Source organism: Zootoca vivipara, chromosome 8, assembly GCF_965207765.1.
Source record: "Zootoca vivipara chromosome 8, rZooViv2.hap1.1, whole genome shotgun sequence".
Lineage (NCBI taxonomy): Eukaryota > Metazoa > Chordata > Lepidosauria > Squamata > Lacertidae > Zootoca > Zootoca vivipara.
Genome location: NC_142591.1, coordinates 28,991,401 through 29,015,180, shown reverse-complemented (window position 1 = coordinate 29,015,180; position 23,780 = coordinate 28,991,401). Strand labels below are relative to the sequence as shown.

At 41.7% G+C, this 23,780-nt stretch overlaps 1 protein-coding gene across 2 annotated transcripts in view; it reads right to left on the bottom strand.

Moving 5' to 3' along the window:
- The window catches only part of RNF144B (ring finger protein 144B), a 56,802-nt gene that overhangs the window by 32,397 nt on the left and 625 nt on the right, over positions 1–23,780 (bottom strand). For both annotated transcript variants that reach the window (XM_035125027.3, XM_060277946.2), the window contains exon 2: positions 6,038–6,225. In XM_035125027.3, the coding sequence (XP_034980918.1) occupies positions 6,038–6,202 (165 nt within the window). In that variant the 5' untranslated portion in view covers positions 6,203–6,225. The remainder of the gene's footprint in view (positions 1–6,037; positions 6,226–23,780) is intronic.

The window sequence follows — 23,780 nt, the reverse complement described above, 5'->3', positions numbered from 1 at the left end:
TTGGCAAATTCCATTTGGTTTTCACCTACCTAGTAGCAATCGTCACAACTTTTGTGAGGTTAGGCATTGGGTAAGCCTTTTGGTTGGTTGGAGGGGAGGCTGTAGTCTTGCCTGCCCCTCCTCAGTAAGGGTATCCTGTTAAAGGGATCCAGGATGTGAATACTGTCCGAAGCCAGGGTGTGGGCTAGGGCTATGTCAAAGCCCCTAAGGGGACCCCTTAGGGTGCCACTTTGAGACGTATGTTATAGGGCAGCCCCTATCAGTGGTTTACCCTTCCGTGGACTCCCTGCAGACGAGCAGGAGTCAAGATATAGCCCGGTTTCACCCAATGCCTAAGCCAAACAGCTCACATCTGTAACCAATAAAGCTGTGGCCTATTTGAACCCATAAACCAAATATTCTGTGTCAGTGTGATTTATTGTTCTCCTGGGAACTTTGTGGCTCAGGTGCCTTGGCATGTAAGCCAGGTTCCCAGTTCAAGAGGAATACAAGAGTGACATAAATTGCATATGGTAGAGATTTCTCAGGATTTGCAGCTGAGCTTGCCTATAAGTTCCAGACCACTATTTGTCCCAGATAGGGATTAGGAAAGGTGCAAGTTCTGCTCCTATTAGTAGGGTGCCTTCTCTGTGGTGGGATTCTGGAGTTCCTTCACTGGAAAGATTCACATGGAGCCACCATTTCTGTCACTTGGGCACCTGGTCAAGACCACCCTATTTGTGCAAACTTTTAAATGGTATTTTTTAAAAAAAAACACATTCTAAGTATGTGTTCTTCCTTGTTGTTTCCAAGATTCCTATTGCTATTTTAATTGTTTAATGTTCTTATCTTAAATGATAGTTTGGAAGCCACCTTGGAGATTCATTAAATTGGAAAGGTGGAATCATATTTTCAATGAAGTTCTAGATACAACAGGTACGTTTTCAAGCTGTGAAACCATTCATTGTTCACCTTGGGTGCTGTTAATCAGTAACCTTTGACCCTCCAGGTGTTACTGGACTGAAATCTCTATCATCCTTGACCATCGGCCACAATGATCCTTAGACAGCTCAGGACCACAATACCTCAAGGAGTATTCATATGAACCTACCCAGATCATCGTGTGAGGCCCTTCTCCATGGGCCTCCTCCATGAGAAGTCTGGAGGGTGGGCAACGTGAGTGCAGGCCTTTTCTGCAGTGGCTCCCACTTTGTGTATTATTATTATTATTATTATTATTATTATTATTATTATTATTATTCTGTGCCAATCTGGCTGGGTTTCCCCTACCACTCCTTTAGGGAGGTTAGCCTGATGCTCTCATTATATATCTTTAAGCACTAGGTGAAATTGTTCCTCTTCAACCAGACCTTTGGCTGACTAGCATGCTATGTCTTTTAAATGCATTTGTGGGAAGGGGTTATTGGTTTGGTTTGTTCTCTTGCTTTTATTACACATATTGTGTTTTAATCTTGTATTTTTATGCTGTGAACCCCCCTGAGATATACAGGTGAAGGGCCATATACAATTTTTTAATAATAATTCCTACTACCACTCCTCACAAGTGACTATTGCCAGGAATGGTAGGATGAAGCTGGATATCAATACCTTTGCTGACAACTACTGACCCACCCACCACAGTATGAAGTAGCAAATATATGTTCATAGAAAGCAGAGCTGCCTATGCCAGCTGCCTTGTCATTATGGGATGTGCATGCTAAAATCAGAAACATTGGAATGGGAAGGCCAGAGTTTGATCCTCTATTTCAACTACACAACCAGGCAACAAGGTTCTTACTTAGGGTCTGCATACAAATACAAAATCCAACTGCCTTGCTTCACATTGCCCTCAAGTATGTGGCAATCAAGGAGGGGGTGTCTCAGTACCCCAAACCACATCGTTGCAGCAGTTTTACTTCTGCAAATGATTTCCTCAGAAAGGAAGTGGTAAATAAGGCTTTCCTAACGCAATCTTCAAAACACAACAACAAAACCTAGATGGAGGAACTGCATCAAACACAAGCTAATGGCGTGTAGAAAGGGCTCCTTCCCCCCCCCCTTTTCTTTCGTGGGGTAAAAATCCACAACTTGGTGGATGATGACCAAGCAAGTGAGGTGAAAATGACTAATGTTACTCACCTTTATCAAAACAGATTCACAAATGCTTTGTAAAATGTTTATTTGAAATTGTAAAACAGAAAGTTTAATAATATATTAAAAAACATATTCACAAACACAATTTTAAGATTAGAGGATTTGAGCTGTAACTTGCTACCCCCACTTGCAAATACACTAGAAATGTCTACCAGGGAAAGAAGAGAAATATCTCAAGGTTTAAATTTTCTAAAGATACTTCCCTGGGCTAAGAAAGGTTCTAAGTGTTGTTATCAGTGGGCTGGACCCATGGGGGGGGGCCGCAAAAAGTTGTTTTAGGGAAGATCACCCCTAAAAGTTGAGCTTTTGGGGGAGCTCATGGGTAAAAATCCCCCATAAGAGCATTATGGGGGGGCAAGCTTTTGTTGAGGGGAGCCGGATTCTGCTGGATGGGCAAAACTGCAGTTAATTGAGTATTTTTAATGCTTTTCAATAGTTTTTGAGGATTTAGGGGGGCAATTGCCCCCCCCTCGGCTACACCCATAGCCAGATCTGCAAACCCCCGAAATTGCATTATCCCCACCCCCAATATCTGCCAATCAAGACCCAGTTGTCCATATGGTAAAAAAATGAGCTAAACCATCTGCAATGAGGAGAAAGAGGGCAAACATTATTATTACCACCAACATCTGATTTCTTGCACACTTTCTAGGATATTATTATTATGATAATAATAATAATAAATAAATAAATGAATAAATGAATTATCATCATCATCATTATTATTATTAAAGTATGCATACAGGCACTGAAACACAGAAATCAGATAATGGTACTACTACGACTAATAATAATTCAGGTTGCGTATCATATATCTGAAAACAAACCATATATCATAAAGACATCATAGTCTCCACTGTGCCTGGAATGTTGCAACTGCTTGGAGATTGGGGGTTGGCGTGCAACAATATGATGACTCATGTGGAACAGCGCTTTTGTTCCACGTTCTGATTTCACACACAGCTGTTACAGGGAGGTGTTGGAAGCCCCAGAATTAAGGCTTGACTCAAACTACCGGTATGCAGCCCTGAGATCAACCTAGTTTCCTAGAGCCAGTGTGGTGCAGTAGACTCGTAATCTGGGGAACCGGGTTCGCGTCTCCGCTCCTCCACATGCAGCTGCTGGGTGACCTTGGGCTAGTCACACTTCTTTGAAGTCTCTCAGCCTCACTCATCTCACAGAGTGTTTGTTGTGGGGGAGGAAGGAAAAGGAGAATGTTAGCTGCTTTGAGACTCCTTTAGGTAGTGATAAAGCGGGATATCAAATCCAAACTCTTCTTCTTCTGCAGAAGAGTAAAGACAAGAAAACTAGGAATGATGTGGTAATCATAACTTTACCATATGGTATCAGATATCTGTTTGTTTGTTTGTTTGTTTGTTTGTTTGTTTTAGTAGGTTAAAATGTGGCCATAGACACAGTAACAGAGTAAAAAAAAAAGTATAGAAATCTCAAGCAATAGTAGGAAATGCTAACATTGAGCCTACATTACAGACAGGGCTTTTAGCAGCTGGAACTTGCTGGAACTCAGTCTGGCACCACTCAGGAGCATAGCTGCCAAGTTATCCCTTTTTTACAGGGATTTTCCCTTATGCTGAATAGGCTTCCTCACGAGAAAAGCGAAAACTTGGCAGCTATGCTCAGGAGGGCGCCATTGCCATTCTGAGAGAGGGAGGGAGGTGTTTGTGGTGACTTCCAGCACCTCTTTTTCTAGAAAAATAGTGCCGATTATAGGTCCTGTCTGACCACCTTTTCATGCAGTGACAGGTGCCACACCAAACTTTCCAGGAAATACCTTGCAGGTGCTAATCACTTGGTTGGTAGTATAATATGTGCCACGGAGTGCACCCAGGGCTAGAATGTACAGACTGGACTCCGTCACCATGCTAGATGATTAGTACTGTACATAGGAGCCAACTCCTGGGGCCATGGGGGCTTCGGCCCCCACAATAAAATATTTGAGGGGGCCAGGCTCCCACAAAGTTGATGTTCATTCCTATTCAAATGGGGTGTGTGTGTAGTGTGTCAAGTGATCAGTTATGCAGGGTGGTGCTTACCTGGGCACCCACAATATCTTATTCAAGTTTGCACCCCTGGTACTGTAGGCAAGAAAGATTGGAAACCACTGATATTTAAATCATTTTCTTAATGTACAGATGCTGACAAACTATTCTTAGACCACTTCCTAATCACAAAGCTAAAGGTTAGTATACTAATATTTACCGAGTAAAACAAACAGCGCCCTATGTACCTTAGACAGCAAATCTCTATCGCTCTGGGAAATTGCAGTAATCCTTATCATCGCACCCGATGCAATAAACTAGTCTCCACAATATGGTGTACCCGCTTATCCTTGCCTAGTGAACAACTTTTGAACTTGGTGACATAGATTTACTATGTCCTGGTGTTTTTCCAAGCAACGAGTCTAGCTGGGGACATCAGTGCCAATGCTCTTAAACCCAACAGAGCTAACATAGTATTTCATCCCTATGAAACATGGTGATGCAGGAGAGCCTGTTCCCAGAACTTTTAAAAAAAAATGGAGGAAAGATATTCCCTCTAGCCCTACAAAGTGGAAAGGTTAGCCTTTAAAGAAAGGTTAATAAAACTGTAGGACAGCCATCCCAGCATGCATGTCTTAGCCACCAACAGATATGTACAAATCAATTACCTTCCCTGGATGCTCCCTTCAAAGTTAATGAATTTCCAGAGAGGGAGCCCTGTTAGTCTTTTACAGTAAAAACAACAAAGTGCCGTGTGGCTCTTTAAAAACTGCTAATGAAGTGGCCAGTGACCCATCACGAGGCAATGTTTGGCTGCAATTCTAACCATATCTAGTAAGTCCCACTGCTTCAGGATGAGAACAGAAATTGTGCTCCGGCAGCGCGGCAGCACCAGGAGGCCCCATTAGGTAAAGTGGTGCTTCAGGTTAAGAACAGTTTCATGTTAAGAACGGACCTCCGGAACGAATTAAGTTCTTAACCCGAGGTACCACTGTACTCCCAGGTAAGTAGGGTTAGGACTACAGTTTCACTGTCTTGAAACTACATCTCAGTATAAATTGCAGTGGTACCTTGGTTTTCAAATAGCTTAGTTGTCGAACAAATCAGCTCCCAAACACTGCAAACCCGGAAGTGTGTGTTCCAGTTTGCAAATGTTTTTCGGAAGCCGAACATCCAACGCGGCTTCTGCTTGAGTGCAGAAAGCACCTGCAGCCAATCAGAACCTTGGTTTTTTTAACGGTTTTTGGGAGCTGAATGGACTCCCAGAATGGATTAAGTTTGAGAAGCAAGGTACCATGGTAATCCTACTTTAGGAATAAGGAAAGGATAGTTTAGCACCCTGCTGATAGAGTTTCTTTGTGTCTTGGATTGTATGAATTCCTGCGGGCATCTTAAATACTGTTACGAAGATTGCACACCACCCCCAATCTCTGCCGAGTGGTAACAAGATTCCAGGGGGTTCTAGGAGCTTCCCAGATGTTTCCGTTAGGAGTCAAGGCACAGCAGAGACTGTTGCGTCTTTAAGAAATGGGTTTATTTTATACATATTTATACCTGGGCATAACAAGCAAACAATTTAGATGCACAAACAAAGTCATACACCACTTCAGAAAAAAAAGGAAAGCATTTAGGCGTCTGTCAGGACTGCAGCAGGAAGAATATGCAGATAAGGTACGCTGCAAAGCAATTTACTTTTCTATTTATGTATAATGTGTACATGTTGTGGGGTGGGGGGGACACTTTGGTTGTAGAGAGCTAAGGCTAAAAAGCTTTCATAGCCATGATGGAGGTCAAGCAGTTGGAGGAAGGAAATTCAGCTGGCAACCTGTTTTTAACAGATTGCTCCAACATCACTGCTCTCAACACTGTTCCTTAATATGACTTAAGTTACGGTCAACACTTACCGATGTACAAAAGATGCAGCTGCAATCTTGGAGAGTGGTCATCTTATCCAGTGAATATTCAGACAAGCATAGTTTGCAAGTGATCAAAGGCTCCAAGGACAATTCCCCAACCTCTGATATTCTGGTCGTCATGGTGTGATAACAAATCTCAGCAGCAGATGCCATCAGCTCAACCAGGCTCACCAGTTCTACAAAAGATAAAAACAGGAGTAAGCTAGTGAGGATAATTCTCCTTTCTGACGTTCAACACAACAGAATTTTTTAACAATTTCATGTCACCATCTTCCATCATTCCTCTAGCTTCTAATCTACGTTCACTAGTAACTTTTAAGAGAAATTTAAACATTCCCTTTTTCTCAGGCATTTGATGGTTGAAAGTTCTGTCCCTGGCAACCCTGAAATTCTTAGTTTTAGTGAGCAGGGGATTGTTTTTTTAGGATTTTTAACTGTTTTTATAAGTATTAAAGGAATTGTTTTAGTATAGACATGCTTGCTGCCCTGGGCTCCTTTGGAGGAAGGTAGAGGAAATGCATTTAATTAATAAAAATTTCCTGTCAGTGTAGCCTGCCAGTCACAATGAGGAGATGACCCGGGTATGTGAGCATTAACATAACTACTTGTACTCCTTATGTTAGAGAAACAAGTAACATGAGCTCACTGAGAAGGAACATTTTCTATCTAGAAGTATTCATAAATATCCCATGGAGGTCACTTCAAACTGCAGAACACATCAGTATATTTAACCGTGAATGAGAGCTTGGGCAGTGTGCTTATCAAATTAATGGGCAATATTAAGCTGGGAAGGACCTGCAAACATCTTTAGCAGTTAAGTTAAACATTCAAGACATCAAGCCAAACAGGAAGAACCAAAATGAAGCACAACTACAGGGACCAAAATGAGCATGTACAAAGTACCTAATAAACATTAGCTGAACTTGCAAAGGACCGCCATTGCGATATTGTGAACACTACAGTTTGGGTTCGGTTTTACACCGTGCCCCCTAAACATATGTTTGGATGTATTAACAGGAATTCTATCAAGAGTCAGGAAGTAGTATTAACCACCCCTGGTCAGCCTGCATACCACGGAGCCTGGAGCCCTGTGTGCAGTTCTGGACATCAAAACACAATGTTGATTTTATCAGAGAAGGAATCAAACAGGATTACAAAAAAAAACAGGCCAGGAATTACAAAAAAACAGGCCAGGATATTCTTATTTCCCCTTTCTTCTTTTGCTGGCCCTAGTAACCATCAATTATTTGTGGTATGACCCTTATTCCCCTTAAGTTCTGAGGCACCCCTCAGGGAGGTGTCACAACTCTCAATTTCTCCACCAAGGTTCAGAAGTACTTGGAATTATTGAAACTACTTCTGCTTCCAACCAACTCTAAAACCCCAAGAGATTAGTTACAAGACTCACCTTTCCTCCAGAACCTGATACATAGAGGCACACAGGGGATAGGGGGCTTTCCTTCTCTTTCCTCCCCAACCCCAAGCGTTAGACATCCAAATTCTCTGTGCTATGTACTAGATCAGGGACGGACAGGTGTCGGTTATAACCAAAGATATGGTCACAACAGGAAACTTGGCACCTGCATTTGATGGCAACCCTGGACTAGGTGCAAGGACTCCATTTTTCACTTAGAGGCAAGGGGAGGGGGGAAAGCAGAAATTTAGAAATCTGGACAAAAATAGACAAAATTCCAGTTATTAGCAAGGTGTCAAAAAGAAGGGCAAACCCCACCATCTTACCCATTGACAGTAGGGTTTTAACTACTGGAAGGCAGATTTAGATTAAGTTTTAGGAGTTTTTTTTCTAACTGCAGGAATTGCTCACAACATAAGAAGCAGATAGATTTTTAAATGATACTTTATCTCTAAACAAGCAGCAGCACTGTGACACAAAACTCAACACCAATACATGTTAAGTTACCAAGATCTTGAATCACTTGATCATAGGAATGATCACAATAGGCTGCAGCAAGTTGCCTAGCACAGGTATGACCTGTATCTTTAACAGAATTGTGTCATTTGCATTGGGAATCATCTGGCTGATGAGAAGCAAGGTGAGGCACTTTAGTCCACCTAAGCCAGAACATCAGAGGGAGCAGAAGTAGCAGCTACAAGAAGATGAAGCAACTCTCCAAGGGGAAAGAACTCAATTAAATCAAGAATTTAATCAATTCATGGAGCCTTCGTGTGATAGTACTTTCTGATGTGTATGGTTGTTGCTGTTCTACTTTCAGAATGCTGCTTATTTTTGTGGCATGCAATGCTCCTAATAATTTGCAAGCCTAATGCTAATAGGTAATATATGAGCCTGGACCTGCCAACAGACCCATCCAGCTCCAAACCAATTTTGAAGCTCAAGGCCTGACAGCAAGGCAGAGCCATGCACCTTGGACACAATGCCTTCACCTATATCTGGGGAAAGGTGGGAAGGGGGCAGGAACAGCTTCTTCTGATGCTAACAGAATGGGAGTCAGGCAAAGGACCAAGGCAGCGAAATGCTACAACAGAGCAGAAGCTGCTCTTCTACAGGACACACTGGTGTAAATGCATCTTGTTCAGTTTCAGTTATTTAATCCATCATGTCAGGACTGCTTCAGTTTTCTACCTACGTGAAGATAGCTGGGAGATAAAACACATATCACTTCTGCATTGTGAACTATTTTCATGTAACCCAAATGCAATGAATGAAGTGGCTCTTCCTGATTTGCCCTATAAATTTATTTATTTTTCCCCATTGTAAGTCAGTCACATAAAAACATCTACTCATGTATGTACTTCAACCTGCAGCTGAACAATGAATTACACAACCAAGGGTTATCGACTTGCACAGTCTGTTCCTGGAAAGGTAACTAACCATCTGCTTCTGAAGACTTATGAAAAGAAACCATCTACCCCGGACATGCCATTAGCGGCAAATAATTCCTTATGGGTAAGATCCGGAATATGCTGCTATTACCAAAAGCTTTGGGAACAATATCTTTTAGCGAAGTCAGAATCCACAGTGCGCTGTTTCGTAATTGCTGCAGCAATTATAGTTATCAGTGAATCATCAACAATGCAATGACGCATCTAGGGCTACCTTTACATACGTCTATGCCTTTCTTCTCAATCTGCTACATTAAGAATGTAAATATACATATTGTTTTCAGCTGCACTGCGACAAAGTCCTGCTGCCACCATATGCTAAGAAGTGCTACATGGTTAGTTTCTCCCACATAGCTCTGTATAGTGCCAGCAGCAAAATGGGTTTAATGTTTCGCCACTTGGACTGCACCTGCAAAGTTGGCGGCATAGAGTATCTGGCCTTGAGCTGCAGATTCATGTAGACTGGGTGGGGTAGCCATGCACTGGGGGTTGGACTAGACGACCCTTTGGATCCCTACAAACTCCACAATTGTATGACTCAACTCACAGCTATGCCAGGACAATGTGGTGGTGCAGAGACAGCCTCTGGATGTTGGTGGACTACAACCCCCATCATCCCTGACCTTGCTGGCTCGGGCTGATGGGAGTTGTACAGCAACATCATCTGCAGGTCCACTGGCTCTTCTTATCACTGCCCTAAACACAGGTGATCACACACACATATACGCACATTCATGAACCTGAGGAGCTACAACCATCCCCTCGTTCAGTATTCTTAATGGTTGAGGCAAGTATGAAACAGAGGTCCGCAGCAAAACAAGGTACCTATAAGCATGTACAGAGTGTGCATTGGGTAATTAGGGCCCCTTTTAGTATACTTTGCATGAAGTAGTAGATCTTCCTTCCAGGTTAAATGGCAGGGCTTTCCGCGTACCTCCCTAGATACACATCAGGCACAAGCCTTAAACGACTCAGGACCACAATATCTCAAGGAGAGTTTCTCCCCATGTGAACCGACCCAAACCCTGCAATCACCACCTGAGGCGCCACTTCCATGACGGGTCCAGAGGGTAGCAACAAGAGAAAGAGTCTTTTCTGTGGTGGCTCCCAGTTTGTGGAATGATCTTCCCAGGGAGGCTTGCCTGGCACCTTCTTTACTTATCTTTAAGCACCAGGCGAAAACGTTTCTCTGTAACCTCTGGCTGATTAACATTCAATGGCCTTTTAAATGTGGCTGGGGGAGAGGGTTATTGGTTTGTTTTTATTTTATTATGTATTTTGTTTTCTCATTTTGCATTTTTATCTTGAGAACCACCCTGTGATCTTTGGAGAAAGGACAGGATACAAATTTAATTAATTACAACAAAACAACAACAACAACAACAACAACAACAACAACAACAACAACGCATTCCAATATTTACAGAGCAATATTTTCAGCCTGTATCAAATAGACAGGAATTTTTTTCAAGTATCAAAAATGTAGTATTCAGGAGACATCTCTGCTTGGGATGGGCTGTACTATGAGCGCTTCAGTGTGAGTAAGCCACCTTAAGTTTAGGGAGGCTTAAGGCTGAGACACTACAGCAGCACCACATGTTACTCACTTTTCAAGTGAAAAGGTGGAGGTTTCAATTTTATCAAAGGGATAGAAGGGAGCTGAACACTTCCTTCCCACTTTACCTCCTTGAATTCCATCATCCCTGAGTCTTTTCTCTCCCAGCCTCACTCAGCATTCCAGGCTGAAAGGGAAGGTGTCTGTTTCAAAAGCCCTGAAGAAGTTAAGGCAGTGGAGGGAGGGGGCTCAGGTTATGTCCCCTATATCCCCCTAGCTTCACCTACCCATTGCTTTGTGTGTGAATGAGGGGGACACATTAACAAAGAGATACGGCTGCCACTGTGTGCCCAGTTTGGCCCTCAGTAAACCCAGGCACCTCTGAATTCTAGGTGGTAAAAAGAGTGGGATATGCCTGTATGGGACAGATCCTTTCATTTCCCAACATGGCTATCTCTTTCCTTTCAGGAAATACTCTGCTCACTCTGGGTTTACACAGAGGAGAAGCAAAAGGACTGTCCTTCAGACAATGCCATTTGACTACCTTATACCACCAAAGGTCAACAACAACTAGGTCATCATTCAGGGCCTCTCAGCATCAAAACGAAAGGGAACGCTGCAGGCTGGCCTTGGGAATGTCTCAATGTTGCCTAAACTAGCTGGGAAAACAGCCCCAGCTGGAAAAACAAAAGAAAACTACTGTCCTACAACAGCCACCACCTAACCACAAATAATCAATGTAAAGGCACCACACCCCCATGGAAGGAAGTAAATGGCTTAGGACCAGGATCCTTCAAAAGACTGTCTTACGAAGTTCTTTTTCTTCTTCTGTCTGCTATTATAAAGCTATCCACTATTGCTACAGGACTTTGAAAGCAACAAAACGATAACAAGACACAGTATTGTGTCTAGAGTTGATTCAATCTAAATAGACTTTTGATAGAAGATGGAGTTGGCCTCAGGTGAAGAAAACAGAAGAGTTGTCGCAAGTTCAGTTTGCAGAGCCTCAGCACTGTCCACAGTATAATCAGCATATCTGTCTATTCCACGCAATGGAAAAGCTCTGCTACTTTGTCTTGGTGGTCTCTGGCCCTGGTAAAGTGTCCTAACACATCTCCCAAGCAGCAAAAACACCAACGTCCCCTTGAGTGTACCACCAAACAGTAATAATGTCAGATGCCACATAAATTGGCTTCAAGATGCCCGTTGCAAGCCACTGTTTTGACACAACACAGAGTAGGTTTTCGTAAAATAAGATTAAAATCTATTCTGGGCATAGCCAAATGCTGTTGCAAACCTGGAGGGTTTTTCTTCTCTCCAAGCAGGGTCCGGTGCCATATAAGTTGCTTTTAATGTCCCCTCAATTTAAAAAATGGCTTGCGATGTGCTATCAGTGATGGCTATTCCAGAAAACAAATCCAAAACTGCTTTGGACTCACAAAACTAGCTGCACAGTTCCTTTGGATCTTGGCCCAAGTATCCATATTGTATTATTTTCTTGCAGATAACAGCTGCTGCGGGAAACAGGATGTTAGACAATTGACAAAATGAGCAAAGAGCACTCCCTGTAAGAATCTGTTCTCACCCACTATATCTTTAGAGCTTGATGTGGGAGGTAGCCCTGAGACTTCATAGTACAATCACAGAAACAAGGAAAGAATTTTTTAAAGTGAATATTCACACACACACACACACACACACACACACACACACACACACACACACATGTTCAGGTTGCATAATACATTACTGGGAGTAGCCTCTTCAAACAAACAAGGATTTATTGCTAAGAGAACTGCCAGCCAACTGAAGTTGTTGATCTTTCCTTGTCCTAGATATAACATGAAAATGCACATACAGTAGTTATAACCTGAAGGTCTCAAGCTTGATTGTTATAATATATAATTGAAGAACCCAAACTAGGGTTCCCGGTACTGTACTGAAGTAATAACTAAAAAGAAATTAACAGTGCTCTTAAAAGTTATCATGCTGCATGTCAGTGCAAATCCACAGTCTTCCACACAAAAACACAAGCACCCCACCAAGCACAAAAAGATGTTTCATCCAAAAATCTGTTAACCAGGAACAAATCAGAATAAAGAGCCTTAAATACATTTTTGCTATTATTCCAGACACAGTGGAATTCACAATCAAGATTAATTGGGGACATTAGTTGGCCGGTACCATTTTTTTAGAGCCAGTTGTGGTGTAGTGGTTAGAGTACTGGACTAGGGCCTGGGAGAATAGACTTCTAATCCTCACACAGCCATGGAACTCACTGGACCAATTACTGCCTCTCAGCCTAACCTACCTCACATGGTTGTTGTGCAAATAAAATGAAGAGGATGAAGAACCACATACACCAGCCTGAACGTCTTGGAGAAGAAGGTAGACTATATGTGCAAATAATAATAGCCATCATCATCTTGTGGCCAAATCAAGGTATTAGGGACTGACTACCTATCTTCTTATGGGACACGGGTGGCGCTGTGGAGCCTAGGGCTTGCCGATTGGAAGGTTGGCGGTTCAAATCCCCGAGACGGGGTGAGCTCCCATTGTTTGGTCCCAGCTCCTGCCAACCTAGCAGTTCAAAAGCATGTCAAGTGCAAGTAGATAAATAGGTACCGCTCTGGCAGGAAAGTAAACAGCTTTCATGCACTGCTCTGGTTCGCCAGAAGCTGTCTGTGGACAAACGCCGGCTCCCTCAGCCTATAGAGCGAGATGAGCACGGAACTTACCTTTACCTACCTTCTTCCTCCAAAAAAGGTATTGGGTAAAAATAGTTTGGTGTAACTTTAAATCTGTTAACATTTATATCCAGCCCTTTCTCCAAGCACATATGGAGTTATGTGATGGTCCCCCATGAGGGGTTGACTTGGACCAGTCCAGCTTAGCTTCATACAGAGACAGAACGATATCAAGCATCTTCAGAGAACTGTCTGGGTGCAATTCTAAGTACTGCAAAGGTTAAGTTAAAACTAGACCTCGCAAGAGAAAAACATATCAGACTGATGTTGAGGGGGAACTAAAGTTGGACTACATTTACTTAACCTTTAAAATCTATTAGACCAGGAACCTTTAGAGAGCACGCAAGCACAGTATTCCTACTTAGCAAACCTTTACTTTGTTTGCTTTTAAAAGTTCTCCTGTCTGTCTATGGCACTACACCACAAACAGACTTCTAATCTTTTATTATCATCTCCTATACACTTTAAGAAAATGTGTTCAAAGATTAATCTGTCAACAGAACATAGAATACGTGGGGAAGATAAACAAATGCTTCTTCTGTTTAAAAGAACCAAATGCACAGATTGCTTTTATATTGCATGCAACCAATTCAACACAAGTGACAGGAAAAAGAACCAAGATGGAAGAGGAACTATGGTGTTGAGGTTATTTTGCCATCAATATGTGTGTCTCTCTCTCTGTGTGTGTGTGCCAATTGTAGTATAAGCTCATCCTGTTTAATAAGGGACCAGTTCCATCTCAAGGCTGCCTTTTTACAAAACAAACTAGTTCAGTTCAAGTTCATTAAAAGTTCATACTCAACATCCCCCCCCCTCCAACATTCAGAACATTCCAAACTGCTGTGTTGGTCCAAAAGTAAATCAGGGACCACACATTAGTAATAAGGTATCTGACAGAAAATGTCAATAGGTGACACTTTCCCCATAATAGAAAAGGCTTGACCAGTTTAATATGTGTCAGTTGCAAGGCATGATTCACTTTGTTTCTGTACCAGTACTTCTTGCGGCAAGGTACTCCTGCTGGAAGATAGAACATCTCTTCAGCAGGGAAGATACAGGAAATGCCTTGCATTCCTGATTACTAAGTGACAGTGGAAACAGTAACACCTCCATATCTGCCTAATAAGCCTTAGAATTTTGCTGCTGCTTCTTTTATTTCTGACTTTCTTTATAGATGTTCAATTGACTTGCTTTTTTAAAATGAAAGCTAAGAATCTGAATCGTCTGCTGGGGGTGGGTGGGAAAGAATGTGAAGATGAACTTGAAATTGTTCAAAATTCTATTTCAAAATGAACTTTATTCATCTTTAGTTCACCTGGAAATTAGGATAATTGGTTTCAGATGTAGTTCAGATTTGTGCAACTGAACTAGTTCACTTTTGCATAGTAAGGCCTATATTTTCAAGTGACAGAAACCACCCTGGAAGTGAAATTAACCAAACAACAAGAAAAAAGAAAACCCTCCTTTGGATGCCAAGATTCATAACATTTCCCAGTGTTTTGAACAGGATAGTTCCCACCCACCCCAATGCAAGATAGAGACTATCAAGATTAACATTTCATGAGGCTAAACTCTCATTTGGCAAACTGAGCAGATGTTTGTTAACATTCAATTATAATGGGTTCTTACAAAAATTACTCATTGACAGTTGTGATACATCCACATGACAATAAAAGCAAAAGATAGAACACAGTTCTTATTAATTCAACATCTGATTAACTGAAGAGAGCAATAATGCTTCACAAAGTGTATATAGATGTTCTATGCCAGAGTATGTAGTTTCAGTCTAAAGAAGTGGTTTTTAAACTGTACTCCGATAAACTCCCAGGTTCCTAAAAAATATATCTAAAGGCAGACCAGCTTCATTTTAGAAAGAAAGCTTTCCATCTTCTACATGTAAGAGAAGAGTGCTGAGGGGGCCAAATTCACTTCACATTGTGCCTCCTATAGCATCCCACAGAATTCAATGTCTGAAGGAGTCGCTGCAGAGGTTCTGTGACAAACAAATATGGAAACACATCCTGAAGACAGAACATGTGAAAGCCACTGTTCTATTAAGTGGCTTGTCCACACATTTGGTAATGGTGGTTCTTCATAATACGCCACTGTATTCACTTAGAACCAAGCAGAGGGACACATATTGTGGGATAGTGCAGTCAAACATAACTATGCATGAGTGCTATTTAGCACTTGAAGGGTTTAAAAGAATAGAGCTGGATTCCTAGACTCAGCTAGGTAGGTCACACACCCTCTTTTCCAGCGAGAGAGGAAGTGAAGCCTTCACTTCCTGTTCCTCACTCATTCACTCACTCACTCTACACCATGTAACTGACCAAGAAAGATGTGTCTGACCAAGCTGCAAGCTTAGAGCATGTGTTTGGAACAATCTTTCTTTATTTTCTACCCAAGATATTCTGCATGTGTTCTCCTTACTGCTGCTTGGATAAATGCACAAATCTGACCTTTGAAACGTTTTGTAAGCATTTTAACCTTAACAGCGTGTGGTCTGTTCATTGCAAGAGGGGAAGAAAGTGGGAAATGCTGTATGGAACCAAGCAGGATAAAAGGGTCTAACAACCTATATCCTCACATTATGCTGCTACCAAACTACTCTTCTACTGGGGGCTCTCTCCTGCTTGAGGGTGAGTTTGGCCCCACCTTTTTTAATCCAGGCACCCAGCTGATTATTACAGTGGTGCCTGTAGTTACGAACTTAATTCATTCCGGGGGGCCGTTCTTAACCTAAAACTGTTCTTAACTAGAGGCGTGTTTTCTCTAATGGGGTCTCTTGCTGCCGCTGTGCTGTCGGCACATGATTTCCGTTCTCATCCTGGGGCAAAGTTCTCAACTCGAGATAACTCTTCCAGGTTAGCAGAGTTTGTAACCTGAAGCGTTTGTAACTCGAGGTACCCCTGTATTTGTGCCATACATGTGGGTCACAGGATCATCTATTTTTCCTCCCAGATACATATTTCCTATCATCCCATGTTCATCTTTAAAAGGATCGAGACATCTACTGTAATAAAGTCCACTATCTTCCCTTTAAGTACATCAACTGTGTATAAAAAAAAAATCTAAGTATTTTCTAGATAGGTGAATAGCAAACTAAGCAAAATATATGTTTTAGCCACAATAAAACTTGGTCTATTTTTTCAGGGCCATAGTTGATCCTGATGCATTTTGGCACTCTTCTATTCATGATAGCTCATCTCGGCCATTCTGCTGTTCAGTCACCCCCTGCTGATTTCCTGTAATTGTTTTCTCACCTTCACACCCAAGAGCCCATGACTCTTGATTCCTTCTGCCGCCATAACTTTACCCCAACCCTGGATACATACAGTTATGTTCTTTTCTGATCATGTGGGTCACACACCTGTCCTCTGCATGATCAGCTCCTCCATCCTTTCCTGCAGTTCTTTTGCAGACCTATCTAATCTTTCCCAGAAAGCTGAGGTTGCCCGTTTGACAAATAACTGTGCCTGAGAACCTGGACCCATGTAATATTCTGCAACAAAAGTGCTTCACAACAGATATTAAATACGTTTTTTGTTTTAAGGAAATCAAGGTCACAAAATGAGCAGCAAAAAACTATGAAAAGCAATGGCAGGAGTGGGGATGGGGGAATCAAAGCTAAGTTCTCAATCTCCTCAAAAGAACAGCCTTAATCAGACTCCTAAGAGTGAAAAAGTCAGGTGAGTTTCCTAATGGAGGAACTTCCAGCGTGGAAAATTCTAGTGAGAAGGCCCTGCTTTTCATACTTACCTACTTTACCTCTTTCGATAAGGACACAGAAAGCAGGGCCTTCAACAAAATTGACCAGGTCAATTGTGCAAGTTCATATGGGAATAGGCAATCCTCCATATTAGTACTTTTAATCTGACCCAGAAACAGAAGCCAGGTCATCTGCTAATTAGAGTAATAGACAGTGGTGCCTCGCAAGACTAATTTAATTCGTTCTGCGAGTCAATTCGTTTTGCAAAAAAAATGCCTTGTGAATCGCGGTTTCCCATAGGAATGCATTGAAATTTCTTTTTTTTCTTTTTTTGCCCATAGGAATGCATCAATTAAATTTCAATGCATTCCTATGGGAAACCGCGATTCGCAAGACGAATTTTTCACAAAACGAGTTTGTCTTGCGAGTCACCATCAGATCGCAAGACGCATTCATCTTGCGAAAAATTCGTCTTGCAGGGCATTCGTCTTGCGAGGTACCACTGTATTGCTACAAGCGTTGTCGTATGCTTGCTAAAAATGTCCCACTGGACTAGTTGCTACCAATAAGGTAAATTCCGAGCATGGTAAATAGCCACGAATGCCAACAGCCAGATACTTTCTGCAGCCAGGAAAGGACATGGAAGGCATACCAGTCTAAGAAGGTAAAATGGTGCTCTTCTGGGCACCATTGCCACCTGGGCATCCAAGACCACTTACCTGATCCCTAAGCAAGTTTCTGGCTGAAAAGTTACTCCAGTGAAATGTTTATGCCTCTCACACAGAGACTGCCATCTCCCATATCAATGACTCATACCATATAAATGCTTTTTTTTTAATTCCCATGACTACCGCAGAGGAAAGAGGCAAAGCATTAAAACCAGCCTTCAGCTTCCTAACATTGAAAAGTCAATACTGTTAAGTGGGAGTAAGTGTGGGCACAAATGGTCAGCGCTTTCATTTTTAGTTTGTAAAAAATAAGGCTGCATTGTGGTCGTGCTTCACTCTGATCACCATTTCCTCCTTCCTCAAAAAGGCACAAAGGACCCTGCCTTATTTTGTCATCTCAAAAGCCATGTAAAGACCTCCACAGTAATCTGAAAGCTTGCCTCCGTTAAACAGAGCCTTGATGCAACTTTAGTGGAATGAGAAGTGGAGCTAACTGAAGGGTATGGAACAAAAAATATTATATAACATGAGGACCAGGTTTTCTGAAGGCAAGGACACAGAGTGGGGAGGCATAAACATGTGCAAGGTCATCCACTTGCAGATATCAAAATCCAATGTCCTCAGAAAAAAGCTTAAGAACAAAAAGTTCTTTCTGTCAAGGTCTGAATTCTCTTGAGGGTAATAATGACAATGGTCATTACATTGGGTAATAATGACAATGGTTGAGGGTCACAAGACAATGGTCGGTGGAGTAAGAGCCAACAATGTGTGGAGAAGGAGACAAAAGTGCTCTGGATTAACTAATCTGGAATAACAACCACCCTGCTTGAATTTTTCCACAGTGAGTGGAAATTAGAATTTCCAACCCCATGTAGATTTTCTTAGATTTATTTAAATATAACATGAATATATATATCATAGTACAGTGGTACCTCTATTTATGAACTTAATCCATTCCGGAAGTCCATTCTTAAACCGAAACCGTTCTTAAACTGAGGCACGCTTTCCCTAATGAGGGCTCCTGCCACCGGTGCCCTTCCACTGTTCGGCTTCCATTCTTAGACCGAGGTAAAGTTCGCAAACCGGGACACTACTTCCGGTTTTGCGAAGTTCTTAAACCAAATAGTTCGGAAACAGGCCTGTTCTTAAACCGAGGCACCACTGTATACATATTTAAATATATGGAATAAATATATTGTTTTAGACATAAACCCTACTTGATTTAGAATATATAAAGCTGCCTTCTACTGACAAAATGAATTTCAATAGGGACAAATGTAAGGTTCTACATTTGTAAGGCAGGAGTAATCTGGACATATATAGGATGAGGGACACCTGGCTTGACTGCAGTAGATGTAAAAAAAGGATCTAGGTATCTTAGTAAACCACAAGCTTAATGTGAGTGTGATGCAGCAGGAAAAAAAGCTAATGCAATTCTAAGACATTGACAGGTGTCTAGTGGCCAGCTCAAGGGAAGTCATAGTGCTGCTCTATTCGACCTTGGTTGGACCCCACCTGTACTGTGTCCAGTTCTGGACACAGTTTAAGAAAGATATTGACAAGCTAGAACACATGCAGAGGAGGACAACCAAGATGATCAAGGGTCTGGAAACCAAGCCTTATGAGGAACAGTTGAGGGGTTTGGTATGTTTAACCTGGAAGAGAGAAGACTGAGAGGTGATATGATAGCAGTCTTCAAATATCTGAAGGGATGTCATGTGGAAGATGGAGCAGGCTTGTCTTCTGCTGCTCCAGAAGGCAAGATTTGAACCAATGGGTTCAAATTACAAGAAAGGAAATTCCAATTAAACATTGGGAAGAACTTTCTGATGGTAAGAGCTGTTCAACAGTGGAACGGACTACATAAGAAGGTGGTTGATTCTCCTTCATTGGAGATTCCTAAACAGATGTTGGATGGCCAACTGCCAGGGACTCCTTAGCTGTTATTCTTGCATTGCAGGGGGTTGGACTACCGGTAGATGACCCTTGGGATCCCTTCCAACTTTCTACAGTATACTGCACGAGACCATTAGTCCATCAATCTCGGTACTGTCTATAGTGACTGGCAGTAGTTCTCCAGGATTTCAGATGGGGTCTTTCCCACCCTAGTGAGTTTACTCTCCCAAGTAAACATACAAGGGATTTTTTTTTGGTCCAACACAACTACTCTTCTGGAAAGCAAAAGGTAACAATGCTGCTACAGTTAAAGATCCTGTTTACACAAAAAGGACCCAAACAGAATACAGGAATTTAGTTTCTCTAAACTTTGCATGTTACTCTGCTTATATGGTCCCTTCCTGCATTTCTTGGTTGTTTTTATTGTGGTCATTGGAGCTTCAGCTTAGGGTCCTAGTAATCACATGAAACTTGGAAGAGACCTTTCCCCCCCTTCTCTCTCTCTCTCTCTCTCTCTCTCTCTCTCTCTCTCACACACACACACACACACACACACACACACACACACATCAAGCTATTCCCATGAAACCACAGAAACTGTATTAGAATACATAAAAACAAGCAGGTGTGCCCAAGTTTGGCAATGTTCAGCAATATCAATTTTGTATTATGTAGCTGGTAATGTGGTTTTTACTGTAATTATCTATATGGTGTGTAAATGGATGGATAGTTTTTAATTCTATGTTTAATTGTTTTTAAAGATTTTCCCACCTATGTTTTACTTATTTTCTATCCGTAAGCCACCTCAAGTCCCTGTCAGAGAAAAAGGTGGGGTGTAAATATAAAACGATTATTGTTGTTGTTATTGTTGTTGTTGTTGTTATATCTTCTTAACGCAAGGCCCAGCTAATGTGCAACACAAAGACAATGAAAACTCAGAACAAAGTTATTTGGCACTGGCAGATAAGTAAACATTTGTGAATGCTGCAACCTTAACCCAGTGATTCAATAGCACTCAAAAATTGCATTTTTAGTAGGAGTCAATCTTTATGGTCAGAAATTCTAGTGTTCTACTCAATTTCAGCCAGTACAGATTAAGAGCTTGTTGCCACTGAATGCATTGCTTGCTAAGAACACCTGCCTTCTTGGCTATGGTCAAAGCACCAGGCTTCTCTTTATTTGCCTACTGCAGTTTATTTTCAAAACATAGACAATGTTCTCCCAAAGATGCCAAAGTCCAATGCTCAGAGGCAGATATACAGGACCAACCTAGCAACTTTATAATCTACCGTATGTGAACAAGCAATAGAGGAAACAGTAGAACTGGGTAGGGGGTTTTTTTTAAGAAAAAATAATAAGGCTATCAACTTTCCTTTTAAAAAACAGAGCAAGTTCCTCCCTCATGGTTGTAAAAAGGCACAGCCAGAAGAGATTATGCAGATCATTTCAGGCTTATTGCTCGTAGGCAAAGGGGGCATCCAGGCATGTTTTCCAGTTATCATGGTTACTCTATGGCTCCCGGAAGTCCTCCCAATGGCCTTTTGCCATGTTCCCCTTTACCTGTCCTATAACTTAATTTTGCTGGAGGCATTGGGAGGTAGAGGGAGGACTGAACTCTTCCCACCACCACCACAAATTGTTTGTTTGTTTGTGTTTGTTTGTATACTGCCCTGTACCCATAGATCTCAGGGTGGTTCACAACATAAAATTACAATACAAAAGAAATAAAGAAATGAAAAGAAAAGAAAAGAAAACCTATCCAGTTCTTATATATACAATTGGCAAACCTGATCCAATCCTCATTTCCAGCTCATTTAACTTGACTGGGGACCAAGATCAGCACCTTTCGCCTGCCACATAACATCAGCATGCTGTTTGCCAAGAAAGGAGCAGAGTTCCAGGTATGAATGTACTAAAGCCCTTAATGTACCTGCACCTTGTGGTTTCGTCGTGTTGCTTCGCCTTGTGGTTTAACTCTGGTCACCATGTGGTTTGGTACCTACTGACTAATTCTGGCATACTTCCACTGAAAACAAGGCTCAAGGAAACCAGAAGTTCATTCTGAGGTGAGGAGAAGACAAGACACTCACTGCCCAAAGTAGTTAATGGGAAAACCCACTAAGTGACACATCCCTAAGAGCTCAGTTTAGAAATGAAGAACACAACGCTGGTGGGTTCTGGAGACAGAGAAAAGAACCAGAGCTCCTCTGACTCTAGTTATCAGATTATTAGAAGAACAGAAATGGACCACAAGTTTAAGAGCCTGCTCCATTCAGAGCACCAAACAAAAGTAAACAAGCTCAGAGCATGGAAGGTTTCACCTGATGAATAAAGACTTTGGGGAAAGCGATCACAGAAGTCATGCCCAGCTTTCTTTAGGTTGCTTGCAGAATAAAAAAAGGAGCAGAATCGACAGTGAAAGAGGATGCTATTAGAAAACCTTTTGGATATGTTGTAAAGTGTAACTGTCAGAAACTTTGCCACATCATTTGCTCAAACTTTGCTCAAGCCACCCAATGGAAACAGCCGCTCTTCATCACAACTCCAAACCCACAGCATTCAGCTTAAAAAGGGATCGCTGCGCAAGCAACATGACTTATGAGGAACGGTTGAAGGAGCTGGGTGTGTTTAGCCTGGAAAAGAGGAAACAGAGGAGATACAACAGCCATCTTCAAATATCTAAAGGGCTGTCGCATGGAAGAGGGAACAAGCCTGTTTTCTCCTGTTCTGGAGGGGTAGGACTCGAACCAATGGCTTCAAGTTACAAGAAAGGAAATTCCAACTAAACATCAGGCAGAACTTTGACAACAAGAGCTGTTTGACAGTGAAATGCCCTCCCCCCAGGAGGTTGGGAGCTATCCTTCCTTGGAGGTTTTTAAGCAGAGGTTGGATGGCCATCTTTTGTGGATGCTTTAGCCAAGATCCATGCATTGCAGGGGGTTGAACTAGATGACCCTTGGGGTCCCTTCCAACTCTACGATTCTATGATTCCATGACTGCATCCACTCAGAGTCCTGTGTAGGTGTCCAAGCTCAATATAAATGTACACATGGAAGGGAAGATGCAGATCCTGCCTCTGAACCTCAGACACCGATACTAATTTATGTGCAAAAGTCCAAACAAGCATACCTCCAATGCACATAGGCCAGGCTTCCTCAAACTCGCCCCTCCAAATGTTTTTGGACTACAACTCCCATGATCCTTAGCTAGCAGGACCAGTGGTCAGGGATGATGGGAATCGTAGTCTCAAAACATCTGTAGGGCCAAGGTTGAGGAAGCCTGACGTAGGCTATGAACACATATCCTGTACCCTGCAGAAAAGGAAAAAATAAGAATCATACATTCAGAACCTATGAGTGTAGACCTCCTGGCCCCTGCAGGTGTGAGTCCAGCAGGCAAGATAATCATTCTCCTCTTCCCATGTGTTACATTTATTTTCAGTTTATCAGCTAAGGTGAACGTGGCATAAAGAATAACAGAAATTCCACAATAGCAGATCCCCGCAATCACAGACACTGAAGCCTCATCTTCAGAAATAATTCTGGCACATATTAAGGCAGAGAAATCATACTACACCATTTCCTTAAACCTTCCAAGATATTTAACTGGAGTTCAGGGCATTATAACTGACTTACACTCTATGACACAAACTCTTAAAGCAACAGCTATTCACAGGAAAAGTGCAAAAAGCACTTCACACTAGGATGATGGAACAAGACACTGTATCCAAAATTACTATAAATATGCAGACACATAAGCACGTGGCTTTCATTTTCTGCCTAGAATAGTAAAACTACAATAGGAACTAAAAATATGTATATTCTGTATGTTAATCCTGAAGTTTTAAAACAATTCGAGAAAACAAAAAAAACCTATGTCTCTATAGTCAGACATAATTCCACCATGCAAGGTATTTATGGAATTATGCTGCAAATTACATGACACAAAGTATGCATCTTTTCAAATAGATCCTCTCCTTAGCACCTTTCAGATCGTCCTTTTATTTAAAGAACAGAATTTAAGTTTCCATTAGGAGTGAACAAATTTAAAATGTTCACATGGTTTGAAATCATCTTAAAGACTTTTCAGTTTGTCCCACACACAAGTAAAGTGAGCATTTATTTCTGCAATGCTATTCTGATGAAACCAACATAGTTCACCACCCCTACTGAAGAAAGTGCATAAGTTACTGCTCTAACATTGGCATTTAATTTCTAAGAAACCCATTTTTGCCTCAGATGAACTACAGTGCTGGCTGTGTACATAAAAACAAAACAAGTACCCAAAA